The following is an 18,701-nucleotide window of genomic DNA, read 5'->3' on the forward strand; positions in this document are numbered from 1 at the left end:
CTATGCATCGGGACGCTGCATTCAAAGAGGGGGGTGATGTCAGGGGAACCTGCCTTTCGGCCCCTCGGAGACGCCTCCAATTACGGTCCGATTCCGGTTCCGACTCCGGTCCGGCCCTCCATCTCGCCCGCACAATCACCGATCCGTCAACGCCCTCCCAATGGTCGCCCTGGGACCTTGCCTGCGACGCCGCCCAAGCCTTCTATGCCCGACAGCGGAACCTAATATCTTAGCATATAAAAACCGTACCTACAGACTGTAGTCGATAGGCTAATATCGTCTATTTCCCGGGCTACAACCCATCTTTCGTGCTCCTCAGACCCCTCTCGAAGTCGGATCACCCAATGCCCCGATACAGCCCAAGCCCGACACTGACACTACCTTTACCATGCTACCGACACAAATCCTCACGTTTTCCAGAATCCAGACTGATGTCATGCCTCATACGGACATTTGCCTCACACACTGTAAAACCGTATCTTTCAGTACAGCTGAAAATGATGCTTTTTGTGGTACTTTCAGACAGCACTGGAATTAGCACTGAAAACAATACTATCAGTTTATCTGACATCTGTACCAAAAGTAGTGGTTTCAGCAGTGGGTTTAGCAACTGCTGAAAATACAGTTTTCAGTATATGTTTGAAGTGATACTAAAAGCACTCCTTTCAGCTCAGTTTATATTTTATCTGAAATTTGTTTTATTGGGAACACTAATTTTCATGCCAAAATGAATGATTTCAGCACCAATTTTAGTTTTAGCTGAAACAAAGGATTTTATAATGCAACTGAAAATTATACCAATAATTCCAATATCAGAATCCTGTGTAGTCTCAATTCCAGACGTTCGTGAACGGCGGGCGAGCAAAGCTTGCCAGAACAGACACTTGACGTTGCCAAGGTAGTTTTTGATGGAAGAGGTGATAGAAAAGGCCGCTCACGAATGTCATATTGTGTGTGCTGATATCAGATGACGTACATTTACTAGTGGCCACCTTGGAATAGCTCAGTGGTGGCCCATAAGCCTCAGAGTGCCAATAATTTATGGTGTATACTCAAGGCAAGGGTCTCTCAAGCAGCCCTGCAAATTTTTAGCAGCCAATTCATATGTCATAAGCCTTACATGGGCCAATGATGTCAAATAACATAGTAGTGAAAAAATCAGTCAAAGATGTTGAAGATACTATTTTTTCTTGGTGGAATAGGTGTAAGTATAGATTGACTAAGTAAATCTGCCCTCAATGGGGTCAGTAAAGCCCCAACAGCAAGAGAACAAGGAATTTTGGTCAGTTTGATAAGCAACTGTTAAGCATGGGCAACCTGGCCGGCTAAATTGCACCAGATCTTTGAGGGCTGATTTCTCTGGCGTGATGGGTAATGGTACATCCCCGCATCACGTCCGGCATGTCCCCACAGCCCTCGAACAATCTGGGACCGAGATTAAATCCTGTGGGGGACTTGATGTTCTAATACATAGACTTTAGTACAACGTTCAGTTGTGAACGTGAGACCTTATTTTCAGCTTGAACTGAAATTTACGCTGAAATCAGTGATTTCAGCAGGAGAATCAGCATTACCAAAAGGACTAATTTCAGAAGACACAAAATTGAGCTGAAAATAGTACATTCAGCATTACTTTTGCTATATAGTGGAAGCTATGTTTTAAGTACCTAGCAAAACTGTTACCAAAATCACTGCTTTCAGTGCAGTTTTTAGACAAACTGATAATATTGTTTTCAGTTCTAATTTCAGGACTATCTGAAAGTATAATAAAAAGCATCATTTTCAGTTACACTGAAAGATACCACTGTACAATGTGTCACTCCTCCACGTCTGGCCCATCTTGCCATCTCCACTGCCATCCTCACAGCTTCGCAAAGATATGATTACTAAGGAAACAATTCCAGACCTTTACATGTACTTATAACAGACCAACACTTTAGACTAGAGTTATTCAACATTAATTTCAGCAGAAGTTAAGCATTCCAGCAGGCTGCTCCCAGTCTGACAAAATCCATCGCAAAATCCGTCTGGAGTGAACTAATGCGAGATCAACGCTCACCAAAAGCGGACGTTGAGAATTACCTGAATCCACATAATTCCAGGTTCCAGAACCACCGGATTGAATTCAGATATATTCTGATCCAAGATTTGGATACGAACTTCGGTGGCGGAGCCAGTGAGATGTTGTAGCTGCTGTCTTGTAGCTGGATGGTGCATTTCTGTTGGAATAAATGATACATCTCTATATAGTGGGTAGACGATCGCACCTGGGAGCTCCTTCAGCTGTTCGTAAAGCTCTGTAAAACGTTCAAGAGCGCATGCACCGAGATCAATGGTTGTAATAGGCATTTTCGCTGCTTGCAGCACACTGTAAACCTCACCCCAGTTGGGGTTCAGGAACACAGATGTTCCCAGAAGCTCACTGAGATGACGTCGCGTAGCCTCTACAAGCCTTGTGTCATACTTCACATTGATAGAGCGCTGCGCAAAGAGGTTGAAAGAATTTCCCAGAAGATTCAGAGGCACTTGTAGGCGGTCGATAATTAACTGTATGCCCTCGACAGTGAAGTGGTCGCGAGGCACACATTGCGCTCTGCCAAACCAGTCTGGGTGGAAGAGGATGGAATAGATGCCATCGTCGACAGATTGGGATACCGGGCTCGCGAATCGACCATGGAGAGGATTGAGCTGCCAAGGTCATTGTCCTCAGCCGATAACGTGAAGTAGGGACTAACCTTGAGACATATTTTTTGTTGCACAACCACACCATTGAAACAGCGCTTTCCAGCCTCCCCGAACCAGCTGACAAATCTCTCTAGCGCTAGCGTGAATCCCTCGAAATATCTGTTACCGTCTTAGCTCACAAAAAGAACAAGAGAGAGAGAGAGAGCCTACTCGAAAACTTCAACGCCTAAGTTCGAGTTTCCGTTTCTGCGAGCGTATGGCCAGGCAGCACATAGTTCCACATCAATTGTATAGGGCTTCTCAAGTAGTCTAGTAATGATGTTTTCGAGTTCTGGTCGGCGATTGTGATATTCAGTCTGTACTGATGGCAATCGTCATGTTGCAGTAGCCGAGTGGAACATAACATACTGTTTGCTTGAACATTTTGAGGCAAATCACTCACGGGAGGGAGAGGGTCAAAGTTCATGAGGGTTTGAGGAGAGCGTAAGGGAAAAGGGGAGAGAAATATAATGTGTCACGTGCAAACCCACATTGTTTTCGCAGACAAACCAAGTGTGTTTTTTTTTCTGTGAGCTAGCAGGGTCTGACACAATCCTACTCAATCTATATAGAGTCTACGAACGGGAGAGATGCCAACAAGGCATAAGCAGAGGATCTACTTACTTCGACGCAACAGAAACGGGGGATTTGGTGCCACAATTTATCTTCAGTAATTTCATTGGCCTGTGTGGACTAACCAGGAGATTGATCCGATGGACCGTGTTCACTTGCACTGGGCGACTAGGAAGCCTCAAGTTGACCGTAGTAGTGACTCGGATGCAGCGAAGAACGATCGGCAAGATTCACCCTTCAAATTCAATGCGCGGAATTTCAGTGGGCACCAAATACTTGCGGTCACCCATGAGAAGTCCGCACGAAGTAGTCTCACTCAGCTTCTTTCCTGTTGGATAAGACAAATCGACGAACTTCATATTACTACTCTCGAGCATTTTATTTACGAGCACTTCGATGCACCGCGTCTCGGTGGCTTCATAGCCTGGCAACGTTAACATGATCCCCAAAATCCTCAAAAAAACATGCACTACGTGGCCTGACTGCTAGAGAATAACCCTCAAAATTGACACTCTGGCTCGACATTTTGACATCCAAGTTTACACTATTCAAGATCAAGTTGGTGGCTATCGAGCATGAAAATTTAGGTGAATGATCATATTTTTCCGTCGCTCTTCCTTAAAGTCGCATAGTCCAGTCCAGCGGATTCATTGGGGCAGATTTCATGGCGCCTGCTAAAGCAGTGTCGTCTTTGTGTCTTGCAATAAATTGATCCGCCCACAAAACGCGTCCTTTGGATTTTAAGCCCTCACCCTCCCACATTCTAATCACCCATATTACTGCACACATGGCGCTAGTCGCTTCACCTTCATCCTCGCCCATAACCCAAAGCTGGCCTTGGGATATCATTGAGCTCGTCATATTAGCGGTGTTGCACACAGCCAATACAGACTCGCGAAGCATATTGCGGCTCATGCTTGTCAACAGCGACTTCCTTCGCGTGTGCGTCTCGCCCAGCTCTCCCTTCCACATCCTGACAGTTTTTATAGGGTGATGCAATGGATCTGTTGTTTTTGCCACTTTTCGGTCGACAGGCACCGACGACTCCCCACCTTCCGCCAGACATGGCTGACGACCCTCGCCACCACTCCGAAGGTCACCACCCCGGTCACAGCGATTCGTCGAGTGATGCTCGGAAGACTACCCCTACAAGAAGGACTTGCGATTCTCGCTCGACTTCAACATGTCCAACACTGGACTATTGAGGATGTGAATATAACGACGAGCGCGCTCTTTCAGACCCTCCGACCTGAAACATTAGACGTGGCGGTCCCTTATCGCGGAATGCATTTTTTGTCCAACTTCAGCACCCTTCGCAGTCTGTTCCTAGATCGAATCATCCACCAGGATGATGTGGATGCATGGGCAGTCCTCGCCCGCCTCGTTCTCCTCGAACAGCTCTGCATTGTGGCGACAATTCCGCCGGCGACGATACTGGCCCAGCAACGGAATCTACAGCTCCTCGTACTGCTATGGGGTTCAGATATTCGCTCACTCAAGCGCATTGACGAATTGCTGGCGTTGCCACTGAAGGAATCTGCTCATGTCGTCATTCTGCGCGACAAAAGGCACCCTGTGACGCGGTTCCACAAAGCCGCATCTGGACTGTCGGTGTGGGACGTCGCTCGGCGAGTTGTTGCACAGCAGCGTTCAATGACCGAAAGTGAACTTGGTATGTGCTCGTAATCTTACTTGTTCAACATCCAACTCATGTCCTTCATTCAGCTGAGAGTCGAAAACAACATCCTCGCCCAATCTGGACGTAGACATCTCATTGTATTTTTTTGTTTCTACCCTCACTTTCTTTTGATAAATGGTGTTTGTTATGTGCAATGGGGGCGGAGAGCAAGCAAACTCATTACTGTCAATCAGTGATTCTACTTTTATGAAGCGGGGAACGACGATGCTTAACTACGAGCAGCGGCACCCGATTATCAGCCATTAGGTATATCATCTCGTCGTCTACAGCCCCGCATAAGCCTTATTCGCTCATTGTGAGCGCCACACTCCGCGACAAAGCCGTCCTTCAGACGGCTACAGGGGTTGCCGAGGCCGTTGTATTTGCGCGTTTGGTTGGGCATAGGTAGAAACTGCCTGATGATCAACAAACGCGCTACGAAATTTATTGATGATATATACCTGGAGAGGGAACATGTTCTTCTGTAAGAACAGATTTGCCCGCGTCATGACTGCGATCTGGACTCGTTCCTGTGACCCCCCATTGGGTGCAGCGAGGTTTCGTATCCACTTTGCAATCGCGTCGTATTGCGCGAACGCTTCAAGCAACCGCTTTCTGGCGGCGGAGGCTTCTTTCGTAGGCTGAGAATCATGACTAGACTCGAATGAGCGGTTAAAAATTCCAGGTGACGAGCCACGAACGTCAGGCTAAGAATCAATTCTTGGAACTGCGGTAGAGAGTCTTCAATCTCCTTCTCCAGAGCAATGAAAGCATCGTAAAGCCTGACGAACGTCGGGACATGAGTAGCTTGCTGGTGATACTGCTGTCGTCTGTTGAACATAAGCAACACCTCCCTGACTGATAACCCCCTACACATACAGCAACACAGGCCGACACTGATTGCATATTCTGACGCCTCGTAGAAACTTCTCTTCCTCTGCAAGTTCCTGAGGTGGTATTGGACCGCCGACAGTTGAGGTCTTCCGCTTCCGTACACCATAGTCAACACCCTCACCCACTTCTTCAATCTCTCGCGTCTTGGGATCGACAACGAACAGAATGGAGCATAATTGCGGTCGTTGAGGTCGTTTCACCGGTTGCGCACATATTATCTGTCCACATAATCGGCAATGATGCTTTCGATTGGTGAGCTGGTGGAAGTTGGCCCTACAAATTTTTTCAAATATAGTGTGGGGGAAACACGCAAACACCTACAGACACAAAGGGCACTTGCTTACGGCTGAATCTTCTTCCCACGGAGTTATCCGTTGTTCAGCAGCTGCAGTCTTGTGAACAGTAGCACCACAAGGACCAAGAAAAACAAACATCGAGTATCCTCCTTGCCCCCACTCAAAATACTCTTGATGTCAATATCACGCATTAGACGTATAAGAGTGTCGTTTAGACTAGGGTTATCGGTGAGACCCCCCAAATTATTCGCCAGGAAAGCTTACGCGGTAGGCCTGGTAAGGCACACTGGGTGCGTTGTCCGTCATTCTGAGAGGTCACTGCGGGAAGGTCATGATGGCGGCACGGAAACCGCGCTTGTCACGTCAGGTTACACATCTTCTGAGCTGCTACTTATGTCGGCTCCCTCAGGTATCGAGGTCACCGATGAGCTGAAGAAAATATTCGGCGAGGCAGTCGACAGCAAACAAACGCGGTTCATCAAAGTCTCAATCGTGAATGGTTTGTCGTGCGACCAGGCTCTACACCGTTCACAATCTTCCAAGAGGCTCTCGTCCACACATCATCCATTCCAGTTCAAGGCTCCTTTCAAGAAGATCTCCAATTATTGGACTCGGAAGACATCCTCCAAGCAAATACTCCTGCCTACCTATTGACCAAACTTGACGATAATGAATGGCTCGTCATCTACTTTGTCCCAGACACGGCCAAAGTCAGGGAGAAGGTGCTCAATGGTCGAATTCCAAATATTAACACTCTTATACGCATCAGATGCTCTATGCGTCTTCACGCGCGTCGCTTCTCAAATCCCTTGGTTCCTCCCTCTTCACTGACTCGATCTTCGCAACATCCAAGGCAGATCTGACTCCAGAAGCATATACTGCGCATCGCAGGCATGTGACTGCACCAAAGCCTCTTTCTGCCAGCGAACAGGAAATGGCCGATGTTCGTGCCGCAGAAAGACAAGCAGGTGGCTTGAGCGCGTACCAAGGAAGCCGTGCAAGGACCTCCCATATTGGTCAAACTGTCGGCATGGCGTGGGCCGAGGACCTTCAAGAAACCGTGAAAGGACTCGGCGAGGGCGATGATTCCGTCCTGGTCGTTCTAGTCAGTGAATTTTACCTAATTTCCCCTCAAACTCACAACAACAAATATAGACCATCGATATAGCTACCGAGACTGTCGTGCTTCATTCCTCAGCGCCCACATCAGCCGACCAGGTTGGATCCAGTCTCCCAGCAGACAGTCCCAGTTATGCGTTCTTTGCTTGGAAGCACTCTCCCTCGCTCCGCGACATCGGTATGTTACCTCTTCACAAATAAGCAAGGAATAACTTCTTTTACTAGTCTATCTCTATTCGTGCCCATCTGGTAGCCCGGTGAAGCAACGCATGGTCTATGCATCAGGCTTCCATTCTGTATACCTGGGAGGCAAAACGCTACTTGAAGGTTCGCCTACATCCCTCCACACGCGAAAATTCGAAACGTCGACGCCGTCGGAAATCAACGAAGCATATTTGCGGTCTGAGCTGGACTTGAACGCGACCACGCCAGGAAGCGGCACTCAGACGCCTATTGGAGGAGGTCAAGAAGAGCAGAAGAAGCCCTTTGCACGTCCTCGCGGACCTAAGAGACGATGATTTCCAATGTATTACAACTCCATGTCCTCTTTTCTCCCTCATTGACGAATAAGGCAACTCTCTTGCCAAATTTGGAATATCATTATTAGCATAACAAACGACTACAATACTTTCTGCCCATCCACGGTCCCTAATTCCAGGCGTGTTGCGCGTAGATTCCCAAAATTTCCGTGGCGAGGACGTTTGTGTAAGGAAGCACATCGGCAGTTGTGAACACCTTGGCGGATTGGACCGAGTTGACGATGGACAGCAGCTGTGTCTGGATGAAGTCAACAAACACAAGGTCGACTATCGTGTCATCCGAGACGTCAGGTGGGGCCGACGAAATGAAATCCGGAATCGGGTTAAAGGCGAGCGGCACATGGGGTGTATCGTCGCCAACCCCGGGACAGGCATCGCTCGTGACATAGCCAACTGTGAGGTTACCAGCGGCCCGGAGCCCAGCGCCGTTCTGCGCAATGTCTCGTCTATACATTTCTTCGATCCATTCACGGTAGCGTGTCTCGACATAGCCACGTGCCCAGAGCTCGGTCTCGAGGGAGCGTCGCTCATCGGCACCAGCGTGGTTGAGTGTTGGGAGCACTTTCTTGGCCGCACCAAAGGGGACGGTGAGATAGAGGAATGAGTCGGCAAACGGAGAGACCGTAAGCTGGTCGTTCTTTGTGAAAGGGCCGGCATAGAGGTCAAATCGGAGAGAACCGCTATTGGTGATCATGATGTTCGGGTTTCCTGCACGAGTGTTGTTGACGGTAAGAGAGTATGGCATGACCTCGGAGACGAGGGAGAGCACAGAATTATTTGACGGATATGGGGCCCTATTCGCGTTTAGTTCTTCTGGTAATGACGAGAATAACTCGACTGACTGATTAATGGTAAAGTCGTGCGGAGCAGTACCATACTGGAAGCTCAAGTCGAAGGTCTTTGCTAACTTCTCCAAACCTTTGGTGATGCTGCGACCCCATGCAGTGTCGAAAGAAAAGTTGCCGCGGCCAGTGTGATACTGATCACTTGTCAGTGAAGACTCCAATTTCTAGCAACGGAAAATTTACCTCGTAGGTTACACGGTTAGGATCGAGATAACGGCGACTAAAGGTAATATTTTTTGTGCTGTGACCATGTTGGTGGCCTTTGGGAGCAGGAAGATCTGCGCTCATCCAGCCTGTGCCATTTCAGTTGTGTTGTTGTTGAAGTTGATCTAAGCTCACGAACCAACTGTTTCCATGTATCGACCACTTTCCAGGGACATGGAGCGACCATCGAGTTGCACTGAATGCTTTGAGATTATATCAACTGGAAGGCTGGAAAACCCTCACAGCAATCGCGAATATGAGTGTGTCCACCGAGAATAAGGATGGGAGTAGTGGGATGAACAGCGCGGATTGCATCGAACACCAATGGCCAATTGTCCTTGGCAATAGGCATGTGTCCAGCGAGCAGAAAGACGTCGGGCTCCTCTGCGATAGCGTTGGAGAACTGATAGGCACATGAATTGATTCAAACATGCCGCCGAAAGTTGAACTTACCCAAGCTTCTTTGACCATGTCTGCTACAGGCTGAACGGTAGTGTTGGCCTATTTCTGGTGAGCATTATCTCACGGAGCCAATGCTATCCTCACAGCATTCCCCTTGAAGTTGAAGAGAACACCTAGAGCCGTGATTTTGCGGCCCCTGGAGTATACGAATCAACATCGGAATCTTGCTTGATTCCCGACTCACTTGCGAGTTGTGAATTTGGCGAAACGACCGCCAACAGGTCGGCTAACGCCGTCGATGGTTATATTGACATTGCTCGACAGATAGCGACCCTTGAAGTGTGGGGCGAAATTTCTGTACATGTCGAGTGTGTTCTAGTCCGCACTTAGCCGATAACATTCAATGCGGGTCATCACTCACGTTGTAGATGTAAAGCTCGTGGTTCCCAATAGCCATCACGTCATAGGGTAGTTGCTTGTAGAACTCGTTCGAGGCTTGAGCATCAATACCACCTGGGGGGAATCCATCTGAAAGACCAGTCCCATCATGCAGGTCCCCAGAGTCAACGAGTAAAAGGTCGACGTCTTTTGCTTTTGCTATTTCTTTCATGTGGGTAACGAACGACGCGAAGTCTCCCAGATCGCCGCTGTAGTTGGGCTCAGGGAAACTCGTCTTTTGGTGACCAAGCAACCAACCTGGCGAGAAGACGCGTCAAAAAGTAAAGCAAGCAAAAGGCGAAAAAGGTATACCATGGCTATCGGTTGTATGGATGATATTAAGAGTCCCCCACTGAAGTGGTCGGGTTGGGGGAGTCAATTTCGCGGTGGGAAATTCCCGTTTTGTGTGGGAGTGGTCATGACCGTCTCGGGCGTGAATATGATCATCGCCGCACGCGACAACGGCGCCAGCAAGAGCGAGACTGACGATGAGGGACCTCATGAGGAATGGGAAGGAGCGCTGGCATGTTGTAAACGGAGTGGTGAGTATAAATACGCGGTCAGGTAGTGAAAAGGTCCATGTGCTCTCTGGAGCTGTCACAATTGATGTCCTGATGCGCGTTATCTACATGCGAATGCCGTTTCCTAGTTGAAGAGTGCTCACGTTCGTCTCTAAGATGGCCAACGTGCAATGTACCTTAAGATCGCCATTAACCAATACTGATACAGCAGATTACAATTTAGAGTCGGTCGTTCAATCGTCGTCGTCATCGTCGTCTTGGTTTTGAGCCTTCTCTTCGGCACGCATAGCACCAGCAATGTCCCCAGTCTCGCCCTTTTGCTCCGCTAATCTCCTACCTAGAAGGGAGAGCTCAACATTCTATCACAAGTGAACACTACAACGCACGAATCAATGTGTGGATGGACTCTTGTGTTCGTCGTTGTAGTTTTGCCAGTTTCTTGTCCATTTCGCGCTTCAAGTCCCAATTTGGTCTTTTTGGAGCAATGTTGAAGATGTCCTAGTCGACGATTCAGTTTAGCAAAGAAGGTACAAGGACAAGCAGAACTCACCAGCTCCTGCGCTCTCCGTTGCTCATCTTCTGTGATGATTTTCTCGGCCAGCCCAGCCACGTTGTTTTCAACAGTGTCCTTCATTTCCGTGTCATCTTGGAATACAGGTCGCTTCTTGAGCGTACGAGTCTCAGGGTCAAAATTGCGACTCTTTAGTATGGAATCATCCGCGCTGGAAAGCATCATTAGATCTCTTCCCCAAGCTAGAACAAACATAGCGCACCCGTCTCCGCCCTCCTTTCTTCGACGTAGCGCGAGTAGACGCGCCTTTCGTGCCTCAGAGGTGGCGGAAAGAGAAGACTCCATTTATGTGACCGCCGACGTGACCACCATCAAACGCGGCTTTTTCCCTCAAAATTCTTCAACGCGACATGACCTGAAAATGTGGATACATCAACGCGTCCCTGTCCGCGTTTTATGTCGCTTGAGGTTCAGCACCTCTACTAGACGCCATGCGCCTAAGCAAATTGCTATGGAAGAGTTCGCATGCGATGTAATCCGGTTTGTGCCGAGTTCATAGCGTATATTTGGTGCTTAGAAAGGTTGCCAGAAACTTTTCAATCATCGCTCATATTGGTTTGCTGGGTTAGTACCTCCCGTCTATACCTGGCTAATGTCAGCCAGATCACGGCAAGTCGACACTGGCGGACAGACTACTAGAAGTTGCTCTTCCTCTGTACCCGCATCACACCGCTAATTAGGACTCAGTTAACTGGGACAATCAAAAAGAAGGAAATTGGGAAGAATGAGCAAGTTTTGGATAAGCTAAAAGTCGAACGCGAGCGAGGAATTACAGGTGCCTGTCTTTCTGCGTTGTTGCTACCCATCCTGACCGGCATAGTCAAGGCGCAGACTGCGAGGTTATACCATTGACTTTCATATGCTTGGGTATTAAACATGGATTCGTAGTATGGTTCATTCCGTGAATGGACGAAGACATATCTTGAACCTGATCGACACACCCGTTAGCTCTTTCTGTGCCGATGGAGGAATCTGCGTTGATTATTTTCCAGGGTCACGTAGACTTCTCCTGGGAAGTTTCCCGCTCGCTGGCAGCGTGTCAAGGCGCGCTGCTGCTCGTGGATGCTAGTCAAGGAGTGCAAGCACAGTCTATCTCCGTCTTCCACATTGCTCAAGAACGAGGCCTCAAAATAATCCCCGTCTTGAACAAGGTCGTACTTGCCTAAACTCGCTGCAGCTTATTCATGTTCCTCCAGATTGACCTGCCTGCCGCACAACCTGAACGAATTGCGGCTCAAATGCAATCTACTTTTGGAACTGACCCAGCTGATATCATCCGAATATCAGCCAAAACGGGTCAAGGCGTCGACGAAGTTTTGCAGGCGATAATTGACCGGATTCCACCCCCAACTGGTTCTACTGAGGATCCTCTGAAAGCTTTTCTCTTCGATTCTTTGTAAGCAATCGTTGTTGCATGCTTTGTCAATGCTGAATTTGCTTGGAGTTATGACCGATATCGCGGCGTCATTTCCCTTGTAGCAGTTCAAAATGGTGTCCTGAAGAAAGGTATATTTTTCTAAATTCCCCGAAACGAGCCTGATGTAATACCTGTTAGGTGACCGCATTGCTTCTTATCATACTCGGAAAAAGTATGAGGTGACGGAAGTGGGCATAATGCATCCAGAAGAAACTCCAGCGACGAGTCTTTATCCTGGTCAAGTTGGCTATATTGCCTGCAACATGAAGGAGTCCTCTGAAGCGCATATTGGCGATACCCTTCATCGATCAGGATCTCCAGTAGATCCTATGCCTGGGTTCAAGCCTGCCAAAGCCATGGTAGGATTTTCTCCTGTACCAAGTGATTGGTTTCAAGCTCTTTAGGTTTATGCAGGAATTTTTCCTGTGGAGAGTAATGATTTCCCGAAACTCGAAGAATCCATCAAACGCGTATGTCGAGCAACAGTGTGGTTTTACCTCCCCTTTGTTGACTTGCCAAGTTAGCACTCACGGACAGAAGCGTCACTGTTCAGCGAGAATCCTCGACTGCTCTTGGACAAGGTTGTCGTCTCGGATTCCTTGGAACACTGCATATGGATGTCTTTCGTCAACGACTTGAAGACGAACATGACCAGAATCTGATCATTACGGCCCCAACAGTCCCATATAAAGGTTCGCCAGAATCTCAATTCCATCGTCTCCTCATCGATCATCCAATTCCTAGTGGTTTATAAAGACCGGGAGGTTTTTGTGAGCAACCCGACCGAGTTCCCAGACGCCCTGGAAGTGTCGAGTAAAGTCAAAGAAATCCAAGAACCTGTTGTGCGAGCTTCGATCATCGTTCCTGAAGGTGAACTATACTCGTCTACTTGGTGACTCTCGGCAGCTGAGCTCAGAGTTCGAAAGAATACTTCGGTGACATGATGGATCTTTGTTTTTCGCATCGCGGCCAGGACTTGGAGCACCGATATCTGGATGCCGGTACGACAGGTTTGTCCGCCAGCGAAAATGTGGAGGCGGTACTGACGGGTTTGTCCAGGAACAAGTTCGTCTTCACGCATCATTCTCAACTGCATCCTTCCTCTCAGCGAGATCGTCACCGACTTTTTTGATCAGCTGAAAAGTCGGAGCTCTGGCTTCGCTAGTTTCGAGTATGCATTTCCTTTCGGTATCTAACAGAAACCCATAATTTGCTCGTGCAGTTACGAGGAGGCAGGCTATCGGCCCAGCGATCTGGTCAAGGTGCCGTTCAACGTTCAATTCCTTCCAAGACGACTGATACCGCGAACAGATGGTGTTTCTGCTCAATAGTAAGGTCAGTGGGCTCTTGTGATCCGTTTACCTGAAAGCTCAACTTTTCTAGCCTGTGGACGCCCTCGCTCTGGTCATCCATCGTTCAAAGGAGGACGAGATCGGACGGCTTTGGGTAAAGAAACTGGGTATCTGATCTCAATTTGTCGTTGTCGCCCAACTCAAAAAAAAACCAGTCAAGGTGATTCCCCGGCAGCAATTCGAAGTCCCCATCCAAGCTGGTAATTTGTCCGAGTTCCGCCCATTTTTTGTACTCATTCCAGGCAGCTGTCGGCAAAAAGATCATTGCGCGGGAAACTCTCAAGGCGTATCGAGCTGACGTTACTGGTGGACTCTATGGAGGCCATGTTGAGCGCAAAATGAAGCAATTAGAGCTTCAGAAAGAAGGGAAGCGCAGAATGAAGCGGATGGGGACTGTCGAAATGCCGCAAGAGGCGTTTTTCGAGATCATGAGCACCAACAAAAGGTCATAGAATACAAATACTTATACTACAAGTGCTAATAGGCCCCGGGACACTCCACCAAAGGGTTGTCGGAAAATTTCGCCATTTTTGGCCTCAAAAATCCATCCGGACAAGCCCTCCAGGGCCTCAAAAATCCATAATCCGTCAAGGGTTGTTACGTGGAGCCGATTTTTTCGCTCGCCTGCGGCGCCGAGTGCTACTACAAGCTGTAGGTAGTAAACACCTGTGTAACTACGTGTCTGAGCGAAATGTGTTTCTTATTCCATCTACAGACTCTAACAGGCCTTTTGTACGTGTCGTTGGAGTAGGCGCGAGCGGCTGAAGCGTCACAGCAGGTAACACCCGCCACTCAAGCGCAAACCATTACCTCAAAAATCCATATTTCCGACAAGATCCGTGCCATTTTAGGCTCAAAAATCCATGTTTCCGACAAGGGTTTTTCGATTTTTCGCCCTCAAAAATCCATATTTTCCGACAACCCTTTGGTGGAGTGTCCCCGGGGCCTGTGCTAATCTAGAGAGTGGTAATCTATAGCTCGTTGTCCTCGTCATCGTATGTCTCCTTGATCAATCGATATATTGATGTTGGCGGATGGTCACCGCTGTCCAATTGATTAGATAAGCTGAATGGATGGCGAATGTCGACTTACTCGTTTGTGATGTACGCGTCGACCAAATTTGGTGGAACGTAGTCGTAGAATGGGTTGACCACGTCCACCTTGTCGACCAATGCACCCTCCTCGAATCCCAAGACTTGGCTTGGATCGCCGAAGTCCAGTGCCCCATATTCATGGTATAGATTCCATGAAGGCGTCAGTTTGAATTGACCAGCGCAGACGACCACAGGCGTGCTGTGCACGTGGGCCGCTGTTGCTGCCAATAAGGACCCCGCGATGGCAAACATACCGCCATTGGCCAGGATAGCATGGGTCCCAAGTATAACTTTGTTAACACGGGACATGAGACCATATATCGAGGAGTCGGGCACTAAAAACGTCGAAATGCCAGCCGCCGATAATGCCTGGGACATTTCACGACCACCGTATCTGGTCTAAGTGAGTAAAATGACAACATCGGGGGAATGACGGACGTTGGCGCTGTCTCCAGAACCATCACTGTGTAGTTTCGGTGATGCGCCGCAGATATTAAGAAGGATTCGACTGTTTTTGACATGCCAAGCGTCATTATGATCTCACTGAGGACGAATGAGTAAAGACTGGGGGGAATTTTGGGTTGCTTGGACGAACTCTGAATGGATGTGGTTTTGTGCGTTCTTGCCCACATTATCGTAGACCGTCTCCAACTCATCGAACACATCTTGGATGGCCTCCATTAGCACAGGCTTCAAACTCCTCGCAAACGCGTCCGGATCATCTGGATCGTTCTCCTTGATCGTGTTTTTGCTCTCTGTCTTCGGCAATGCTGTCTGCTTTCTCGGCTGGCCGAGCATCACGAACTTGGATATTGAGAATCCGGGTGAAGTAGTCGTTGTAGACCCTCCAGTCGCAGTATGATACTCTTCTCGTATATGGTGAAGCACCTTCCGCACAGTGTTGCCCACAGAGTGCTCTGTTTTGGTCAGATTTCCCTTAGCAGTAGCAAACTGTTTCACATACCTTTCGGTTGTGCCTCGACTAATCTCCGTCCAACTCCTCGAATAATGCTCACTAACTGCTCGATATTTGAAAAGCGAGATTTTGAAATAACTTGACGGAGAACAACAAGAGTCTCGAGAGCTGTGGCCCGCGAGCCCACAAGCTGCCTGTATTGTGGTGAACTGAGTGGAGAGGTCGCATTATCGAATTTCCACTAACCGTCGCCGTAGTTTCCAAGCTAAGGTTTCGACTACCCGCAGGTTTTGGGGCTGCTCCATGGTGCTGGAGAGCCCAGTGGTGGTAGTTGGCAAGGTCATTGTGTGCGATCAAAAATCGAGTCAAACTGCCAAACTCCTCTCGCTTAGATTATCTAATGATCGATTTATCTGGTGGTCATGTACAACTTCCAAGTTTATGCTCGTGCTGCTTTGCCTTGCGCGTGAGCGGCGACGTGCCAGTCAAGAACATTCGCCCATTTAGGTAATAGCTCCGAAATTTGCTCCACATCCTTGTCCCCTCGTCCAGACAGGCACTAGAGGCATATTAGCCATTGTCCAAAGTCAACTACCCAGCACTTACGATCACTATATCAGAGTCGACCGGCAGAGTCTTGGCAAGCTGGACCCCAGCCCAGATAGCGTGTGATGATTCGAGGGCAGGGATGATTCCTTCTCGTTGGGTCAGCATTCGGAACCCACGCAGCGCTTGCTCATCAGTCGCGTATGTGTATTCCGCCCTCCCCGAGTCCTTCAACCAAGCATGTTCTGGGCCAACACCAGGGTAGTCGAGTCCAGCACTGATTGAATGTGTTTCGACGATCTGGCCAGTGGGAGATTGCAAAATGTAGGTCCGAACACCATGAAGAACTCCTGGTTGTCCAGCTGAAAGTGTAGCACTATGACGGTCGCCATCTGTGCCTTCTCCGCCGGCTTCCACTCCGACGAGCCGCACAGATTTATCGGGAATAAAATCATAGAAGGTCCCAATCGCATTGCTGCCACCTCCAACACAGGCGACGACTGCATCTGGCAACTTGCCGCGGCGCTCTTGTAGTTGTCGTTTGATCTCCTCTCCAATGACTTTCTGATAGTCCCGGACGATGGTTGGGAATGGGTGTGGTCCGATACATGAGCCAACAAGGTAGTATGTCGTGGAAAGGTTTGTGACCCAGTCGCGGAAAGCTTCGTTAACAGCGTCTTTCAGTGTGCATGAGCCCGAATGGACTGGAATGACCTAAAACAGGTCAAAAAAGCACAGAAAAACAAATTGAAGGCACTCACTTTTCCGCCGAGCATCTCTATCCTGAAAACATTCAATGCCTGACGCCGAACATCTTCCGCCCCCATATAGATGACACACTCCATCCCGAATTTAGCGCAGACAGTCGCTGTCGCCACACCATGTTGGCCAGCACCGGTTTCAGCTATTATGCGTGTCTTGCCTATTCTCCGAGCTAATAGAATCTGTCCAAGGTTTTACACGGAATCACGGAGGAGGATTCAAACTGACCTGGCCTATGGCGTTGTTGATTTTGTGCGAGCCGGTGTGGTTCCTAAGAGAAGGAGAAATTAAGCTTGACATCGAAAAACAGCAACTACCCACAGATCTTCTCGCTTGAGCCAAATTTTTGCACCTCCGGCATCTTTCGTAAGATTTTCGGCAAGATAAAGTTGAGATGGGCGGTTCATGTAGCCATAATGACTTTGGAACTCTTTCCAGAATTCGGGATCAGCGATAGCAGCGTTATGCGCCTCTTCAAGCTCGACCAAGCAGTCGACAAGCGCCTCCGGCACATATTGTCCGCCGAATTGGCCAAATCTTGCGGGTAGCTGGGAAGTCCCTTTCGGGGTTTCGACAACCTCTTGAACAGCTGAAGGGGTTACCACTGATGGAGGACGGACACGGGGTGGTTGACCCTTTTGACTGATCAGTCGACAGAAAGCTTCCACCGCGGTAGGAATTTGGCCTGGCGCTGCGTCCTTGATGATAGAAACTAATCGGCTACCAATCACAACACCATCTGCACCAGCATCCGCAACAACCTCAAAATGCTCGCGGTTGGCCACACCAAATCCAACCGCCAAAGGTACAGAGGCGTATTGGCGAACGCGAGCCACGATATTAGGCAGCTCAGCGTTCAATTTAAGTTGATCTGAAGAGCCCGTAGTTCCCATCTGGAAATACATGAGACGTGAAGATATCAAGGAAAACCAGGCCGACCTTGGAAACAACGTAGATGAAAGTGTCGGCAATAGAGGCAAGGAATTTGATTCGTCCTAACGTAGTAGACGGGGCTATTAGTGGGACATAGGATAGACTGTGGAATTGATTAAACGGGCACACGACCAAGACTTGCCACAAACTTTGCTTTATTGCACTTTTCACGGAAGCCGATCGCCTCTTCAGGGGGTAAGTCGACCATGATGAACCCATTTGCACCGGCTTCTACCGCATCTTGTATCGATTTTTCTTCACCATATGCCAACAATGGGTTGTAGTACCCTGCATCTGTTTAGCTTCGCGAGGTGGGCGATGCAGAGGAATTCCGGACCCATGAGGAGTATCGGTGCTGTAAGTCCTTTGCTTCTAGCTTCTCTGACTTGACCGAGAACAGTCGCATAGTCCATGTCATTCTTCAGCGCAATCTTATTTGAACGAGATTAGACTGGATTGGCAGGAAAATGGCAAGTCAATCACGGTGTTGGTTTCTTGAATAACTGGTCCGTCGGCGATCGGGTCAGAGAACGGCATGCCAAGCTCTATAATGTCCGCGCCGCCTTCCTGCATTGCAAGAAGTGTGGGGACGGTGTCATCTTTTGTTGGATAGCCCGCAGTGACGAAAGTGACGAATGCAGGGACGCCCTACGCAAGGTAAGTTTAGAAAGTGTGGTTTTCCGGGTGCGGACTTCGGCTTTCTTGTCTGCAAACACTTTTCTGAGGGCCTCCATGAGAGTAGGAAAGAGAGATTTGATTCGGTCGCGCTTTGGAGATCACGTCACGTGGCCCTTTCTGAGATTAACGCGGTCTTTCCTTCTTGCCTTACCGTTGTCGGAAGGAGCGCCAGCCAACCTGCGTCGTCTTTGGCTCACGG

At 48.7% G+C, this 18,701-nt stretch overlaps 8 protein-coding genes across 8 annotated transcripts; 3 read left to right on the forward strand and 5 right to left on the reverse strand.

Moving 5' to 3' along the window:
• Nucleotides 1-4,084: 4,084 nt before the first annotated feature.
• On the forward strand, nt 4,085-5,063 carry MIND_01075500 (uncharacterized protein; the record flags this gene model as incomplete). Its single annotated transcript, XM_037367329.1, has 3 exons — nt 4,085-4,239; nt 4,287-4,969; nt 5,023-5,063. 3 exons carry the CDS (start codon nt 4,085-4,087, stop codon nt 5,061-5,063), a joined length of 879 nt encoding a protein of 292 aa, XP_037216723.1.
• Nucleotides 5,064-5,231: 168 nt separating this feature from the next.
• MIND_01075600 (FYVE-type domain-containing protein) lies at nt 5,232-6,356 on the reverse strand (the record flags this gene model as incomplete). Its single annotated transcript, XM_037367330.1, has 6 exons — nt 5,232-5,387; nt 5,437-5,629; nt 5,677-5,805; nt 5,855-6,142; nt 6,191-6,254; nt 6,302-6,356. 6 exons carry the CDS (start codon nt 6,354-6,356, stop codon nt 5,232-5,234), a joined length of 885 nt encoding a protein of 294 aa, XP_037216724.1.
• Nucleotides 6,357-6,540: 184 nt separating this feature from the next.
• On the forward strand, nt 6,541-7,802 carry MIND_01075700 (Protein tyrosine kinase; the record flags this gene model as incomplete). Its single annotated transcript, XM_037367331.1, has 5 exons — nt 6,541-6,664; nt 6,709-6,887; nt 6,935-7,270; nt 7,321-7,462; nt 7,510-7,802. Exons 1-5 carry the CDS (start codon nt 6,559-6,561, stop codon nt 7,800-7,802), a joined length of 1,056 nt encoding a protein of 351 aa, XP_037216725.1. The 5' UTR covers nt 6,541-6,558.
• A 130-nt stretch (nt 7,803-7,932) lies between these two features.
• MIND_01075800 (Metallophos domain-containing protein) lies at nt 7,933-10,214 on the reverse strand (the record flags this gene model as incomplete). The annotated part of the gene is made up of 10 exons (XM_037367332.1): nt 7,933-8,617; nt 8,666-8,802; nt 8,852-8,961; nt 9,012-9,068; nt 9,116-9,275; nt 9,326-9,373; nt 9,419-9,470; nt 9,519-9,649; nt 9,696-9,970; nt 10,025-10,214. 10 exons carry the CDS (start codon nt 10,212-10,214, stop codon nt 7,933-7,935), a joined length of 1,845 nt encoding a protein of 614 aa, XP_037216726.1.
• Nucleotides 10,215-10,466: 252 nt separating this feature from the next.
• Nucleotides 10,467-11,089, reverse strand: MIND_01075900 (uncharacterized protein; the record flags this gene model as incomplete). The annotated part of the gene is made up of 3 exons (XM_037367333.1): nt 10,467-10,570; nt 10,620-10,731; nt 10,784-11,089. The coding sequence occupies 3 exons, from the start codon at nt 11,087-11,089 to the stop codon at nt 10,467-10,469; spliced, it is 522 nt and encodes a 173-aa protein (XP_037216727.1).
• A 34-nt stretch (nt 11,090-11,123) lies between these two features.
• Nucleotides 11,124-14,025, forward strand: MIND_01076000 (Translation factor GUF1, mitochondrial; the record flags this gene model as incomplete). Its single annotated transcript, XM_037367334.1, has 19 exons — nt 11,124-11,284; nt 11,334-11,359; nt 11,408-11,445; nt 11,492-11,643; nt 11,693-11,747; nt 11,797-11,955; nt 12,001-12,200; nt 12,249-12,310; nt 12,360-12,580; nt 12,626-12,691; nt 12,742-12,913; nt 12,966-13,091; nt 13,148-13,231; nt 13,281-13,392; nt 13,444-13,483; nt 13,533-13,556; nt 13,605-13,680; nt 13,729-13,773; nt 13,820-14,025. The coding sequence occupies exons 1-19, from the start codon at nt 11,166-11,168 to the stop codon at nt 14,023-14,025; spliced, it is 1,983 nt and encodes a 660-aa protein (XP_037216728.1). The 5' UTR covers nt 11,124-11,165.
• A 519-nt stretch (nt 14,026-14,544) lies between these two features.
• On the reverse strand, nt 14,545-15,888 carry MIND_01076100 (uncharacterized protein; the record flags this gene model as incomplete). The annotated part of the gene is made up of 6 exons (XM_037367335.1): nt 14,545-14,617; nt 14,666-15,061; nt 15,106-15,210; nt 15,263-15,584; nt 15,632-15,777; nt 15,830-15,888. The coding sequence occupies 6 exons, from the start codon at nt 15,886-15,888 to the stop codon at nt 14,545-14,547; spliced, it is 1,101 nt and encodes a 366-aa protein (XP_037216729.1).
• Nucleotides 15,889-16,022: 134 nt separating this feature from the next.
• On the reverse strand, nt 16,023-18,558 carry MIND_01076200 (Tryptophan synthase; the record flags this gene model as incomplete). The annotated part of the gene is made up of 10 exons (XM_037367336.1): nt 16,023-16,142; nt 16,190-16,843; nt 16,891-17,073; nt 17,120-17,162; nt 17,213-17,784; nt 17,831-17,927; nt 17,974-18,112; nt 18,162-18,255; nt 18,308-18,472; nt 18,517-18,558. The coding sequence occupies 10 exons, from the start codon at nt 18,556-18,558 to the stop codon at nt 16,023-16,025; spliced, it is 2,109 nt and encodes a 702-aa protein (XP_037216730.1).
• Nucleotides 18,559-18,701: the final 143 nt, after the last annotated feature.

This window comes from Mycena indigotica (genome assembly GCF_014461135.1).
Source record: "Mycena indigotica strain 171206Taipei chromosome Unknown Mind.scaff0009, whole genome shotgun sequence".
Classification (NCBI taxonomy): domain Eukaryota; kingdom Fungi; phylum Basidiomycota; class Agaricomycetes; order Agaricales; family Mycenaceae; genus Mycena; species Mycena indigotica.